The following is a 5,000-nucleotide window of genomic DNA, read 5'->3' as shown; positions in this document are numbered from 1 at the left end:
TACAGGAACACACGGCTGTTCACCTGCGGTGTGACGCAGCTTCCGTCCACGTGCCGCACCTGTCCATCCCCACAGCTCCCAGACTCAAAGGAAGGTCCCGAGGGCGTGCCCAGGTTGTAACCCTGAGGGGCAGCGGACGCAGTAGCTACGAGTGCCAGGACCTACAAAAAAAAAAAAGTTATGTATCGCTTAGCTATTACAAATCACTACTTCGTCTATATAGCAAGTTGTACGAGATCACATTCACATCCACGAAAACACGAGGAACTGGCAGTGAGTTAAGCACCACTCACCAAGAGCTTCATGATGGAAGTCAGTGTCTTGTCCCCTTGCGACTCGGTATTTATTAGCACCAGATTGTCATGCTCCTCCTCCACTCCTCGTAGTGACCATTACAAGGTCTTTCCTTTCTCCTTCGGTGTGTTTATCACAGCCGATGAGTAAATCTAAAAATAAAATGGAAATTGTTTTTTTCAGTAACTGAAGTAATAATTATATATATATATATATATATATATATATATATATATATATATATATATATATATATATATATATATATATATATATATATATATATATATATATATATATATATATATATTCATGTATAAATATACATGTATATACATAAATAGAAAGTGAGAAGGAAATTGTATGTGTTCAAAAATGATTCAAGTCCCTTCATTCCATCATTCTAAAAAGAAAAGAAAAGAAAGAAAAAACGAGTGTATTTCCCGAGTTTTTATTGAATGTCAGTCTGGCTAGAATGAGACACTGACCTAACAGCTGAACTACTTTGATACAAGTTCATAATGGGAACAGGTTTGATCACTTAAATGTTTTCATGCTCAAAACAACATTGCCTAGTACTGATGCGCGCTTCTTCATGGTAATAAATATTGGCATTTCTATTTTTCTAACCCATATACCTATAACATCCATGTATGTTATCCAAGAACATCTATTTTGACAACATCAAATTCCAGTTCAGCCTGCCATAATGGGTTGAACTGAACTGATTTATACGAGAAAACACGTTGTTTCACATCCTTTGAATAGCGAGTTTATTTAATACACAGATCTGCATATATGAAAATACCAAGACAGGCATTTTATAGCCTAAAAAGCAAGCGGTGTATTTAACAGGAAACATGGTTCTGGAGCACTAAGGAAGACTTTGCCAAGGACAGACGGGATGCTCAAGGTGATGTATGAGATTACAATTATAGCATTACACTTACGAACGAGCATTCATAACTCCTGAAGGAAGTGTCAATGAGGACCATCCAGCATCGCCTTCAGAAAGACCTTTGTTTACTGAGTCGGCGCGTAACTTTGAATCCTCTACTCACTGAATCTATGAAAAAAAAAAGAAAAAGAAAAAAATTACGAAAATATCGACGCTAATTGCTCTCTGGTGGGAAATAAGTGATGTAGAGTGATGAAAGCACTTTATGACTGATGAGGGAAGCTTTAAAGTTTTGGGAACTGCCCTAATTCCGTGCCAAGCTACGATCCGAAATAAATGGTCAAGACGGTTAAACATGGGGACAGTGGGATGGTATGGGATTCTTTCATTTGCGTATATATATATATATATATATATATATATATATATATATATATATATATATATATATATATATATATATATATATATATATATATGTATATATATATATATGTATATATATATATATATATATATATATATATATGTATATATATATATATATATATATATATATATATATATATATATATATATATATATATATATATATATATATATATATATATATATATATATATATATATATATATATATATATATATATATATATATATATATATATATATATATATATATATATATACGTATATATATATATATATATATATATATATATATATATATATATATATATATATATATATATATATATATATATATATATATATATATATATATATATATATATATATATATATATATATATATATATATATATATATATATATATATATATATATATATATGTATATATATATATATATATATATATATATATATATATATATATATATATATTTATATATATATATATATATATATATATATATATATATATATATATATATATATATATATATATATATATATACATAGACATATATGTAAAAACAAATATGTATACACAAACATATGTGTGTATATATAAATATATACATATATGTTTACGCACACACACACACACACCTACAAGGTGTAAAGCTGGGAATCCTTTCTTTAGACTAAATGTACGTTAGATCTGTTCTGTTATCTTTAGCTAAGCATAAAAGTTTTAGTAAATGTCCCAAGATAATCGACATTTTACCTTTGTTCCATAATTATTTTCCTATTTATTATGCTTTTCCCCTGATTGGAATCATTGTCTTCATCGTTGTTTGTTCGTTACAGTGATCATATATTTCGTATCATCAACCTCTTCAGCTTCCTCATTATGGAATAAGAAATAAGGAGAAGGCCACACAAAATGTATGGGTCAGTGTTATTTATATTATCAATCCAATTACATATTTTTATTATGAAATCTGTGCTTGTGCAGGTCATTCAAAGTATCCGTTGCCATAATAGCTTTTATTTCCACATCTACAAATAAATATATATAGTGATATTAATGTAACAGTTTATACCATACTGCATTTAAGGCGTGCTGTAGATATTAGAAGGAGGGGAGTAACTGCCACTTCCAGTACCACCTCCGATACCACCCCCAATACCACCTCCGATGCCGCCTCCAATACCACCTCCGATACCGCCTCCAATACCACCTCCGATGCCACCTCCAATACCACCTCCGATGCCACCTCCAATACCACCTACGATGCCACCTCCAATACCACCTCCGATTCCTCCTCCAATTCCGCCACCGATGCCACCTCCGATTCCACCTCCGATACCACCGCCGAAACCGCCGCCAACTCCACCACCTCCAACAACTTGACCGCCGCCCTGGGAAGCTGAACTCAGCGCCGTCTGGAGGTCTACTCCGCTGGGAAGAGTCGGGTTCTCTCCTTCTGCGTAGTTCACGAAGAACACTTCGGGGTTGGATGCCGGTGGTGCTGGAACCTCGATCACCCGCTGGTCATGTTCAGACTGCTTGTTCAGGACATACACCACGTGTTGCTGTTGTGGCGGTGGCACGACGATGGGTTCTGGTCCATCTGCACCTTCAGGCAGTCTTACAAAAATGATATTGCGTTCCAATTTAGGCTCTGGAATGTAGTCTGGCCGATTGACGACACCTTCGTTTGCTGGCACATCGTACAGGAACACACGGCTGTTCACCTGCGGCGTAACGCAGCTTCCGTCCACGTGCCGCACTTGTCCATGCCCACAGCTCCCAGACTCAAAGGAAGGTCCCGAGGGCGTGCCCAGGTTGTAACCCTGAGGGGCAGCGGACGCAGTAGCTACGAGTGCCAGGACCTACAAAAAAAAAGTTATGTATGGCTTAGCTATTACAAATCACTACTTCGTCTATATAGCAAGTTGTACGAGATCACATTCACATCCACGAAAACACGAGGAACTGGCAGTGAGTTAAGCACCACTCACCAAGAGCTTCATGATGGAAGTCAGTGTCTTGTCCCCTTGCGACTCGGTATTTATTAGCACCAGATTGTCATGCTCCTCCTCCACTCCTCGTAGTGACCATCACAAGGTCTTTCCTTTCTCCTTCGGTGTGTTTATCACAGCCGATGGGTAAATCTAAAAATAAAATAGAAATTGTTTTTTCAGTAATTGAAGTAATAATCATATATATATATATATATATATATATATATATATATATATATATATATATGAATGGAAAAACACTCTACCGTGTGATACTATGGTATAAAAACCCACAATGCACAAATTAGATTTACTGAAGAAAGTGAGACAACAGTTTCGGAATCGTCCTCGATTCCATCTTCGGATCTGGAAGATGGAATCGAGGACGATTCCGAAACTGTTGTCTCATTTTCTTAAAAAAAAACTAGTTTGTGCATTGTGTTTTTCTACCATATATATATATATATATATATATATATATATATATATATATATATATATATATATATACATGTATAACTATACATGTATATACATAAATAGAAAGTGAGAAGGAAATTGTATGTGTTCAAAAATGATTCAAGTCCCTTCATTCCATCATTCTAAAAAGAAAAGAAAAGAAAGAAAAAACGAGTGTATTTCCCGAGTTTTTATTGAATGTCAGTCTGGCTAGAATGAGACACTGACCTAACAGCTGAACTACTTTGATACAAGTTCATAATGGGAACAGGTTTGATCACTTAAATGTTTTCATGCTCAAAACAACATTGCCTAGTACTGATGCGCTCTTCTTCATGGTAATAAATATTGGCATTTCAATTTTTCTAACCCATATACCTATAACATCCATGTGTGTTATCCAAGAACATCTATTTTTACTAAATAGATATATTCATGCCAGCACTGAAGAAAGGGCGTTAAAACTTAAAACTGTTTGTTTTATATACCATCTACCATCATATAAAGGAGTAACTAAAATGTGATAATTTGGGATGTTTTCTTTGTAGTTTGATTTTAATGTATAAACTTTAATACCTACATAAACATATAAGATAAGACAACTATAGATACATAATTCTATTCATTCATTCATTAAATACCATGTAACTGCCCAAAACACCCAGAAAAAACTGTTGTCGTTTTATACATACCTAATAACACGCGTCTTTAGTTTTCTTCACTTCGGCATATTATAAGCAGTAGGTTGTGCGACAATCACAGCAGAGCTGCAAACAACAATTACTCCAGTGCGAATAACGGCTTTCACTCCAGAGCAGCTAATGGCAATTATTCCAGGGCTGCCAAAAGATAATTACTTCAGAGTTGGCTATGGCAGTTACTCCTGGGATGCCAGCAGCAAGCAATCAAGGGCTGA

The 5,000-nt window shown here is 34.4% G+C and overlaps 2 protein-coding genes across 2 annotated transcripts in view; both read right to left on the bottom strand.

Moving 5' to 3' along the window:
• The window catches only part of LOC138865677 (aspartate, glycine, lysine and serine-rich protein-like), a 991-nt gene extending 664 nt beyond the window's left edge, over positions 1–327 (bottom strand). The window contains exons 1-2 of the mRNA XM_070136796.1: positions 294–327; positions 1–161 (exon numbers count right to left, since the gene is read on the bottom strand). The exon at positions 1–161 is cut by the window's left edge and continues 664 nt beyond it. Coding sequence (XP_069992897.1) covers positions 1–161; positions 294–305 — 173 coding nt within the window. The 5' untranslated portion in view covers positions 306–327. The remainder of the gene's footprint in view (positions 162–293) is intronic.
• Positions 328–2,629: 2,302 nt separating this feature from the next.
• LOC113825814 (uncharacterized) lies at positions 2,630–3,650 on the bottom strand. The gene is made up of 2 exons (XM_027378649.2): positions 3,623–3,650; positions 2,630–3,493 (listed from the first exon to the last, which is right to left on the bottom strand). Exons 1-2 carry the CDS (start codon positions 3,632–3,634, stop codon positions 2,711–2,713), a joined length of 795 nt encoding a protein of 264 aa, XP_027234450.2. The 5' UTR covers positions 3,635–3,650; the 3' UTR covers positions 2,630–2,710.
• Positions 3,651–5,000: the final 1,350 nt, after the last annotated feature.

Source organism: Penaeus vannamei, chromosome 22 (assembly GCF_042767895.1).
Source record: "Penaeus vannamei isolate JL-2024 chromosome 22, ASM4276789v1, whole genome shotgun sequence".
In the NCBI taxonomy this organism is placed as follows: Eukaryota; Metazoa; Arthropoda; class Malacostraca; order Decapoda; family Penaeidae; genus Penaeus; species Penaeus vannamei.
This window is presented reverse-complemented; position numbering and strand designations above follow the sequence as displayed.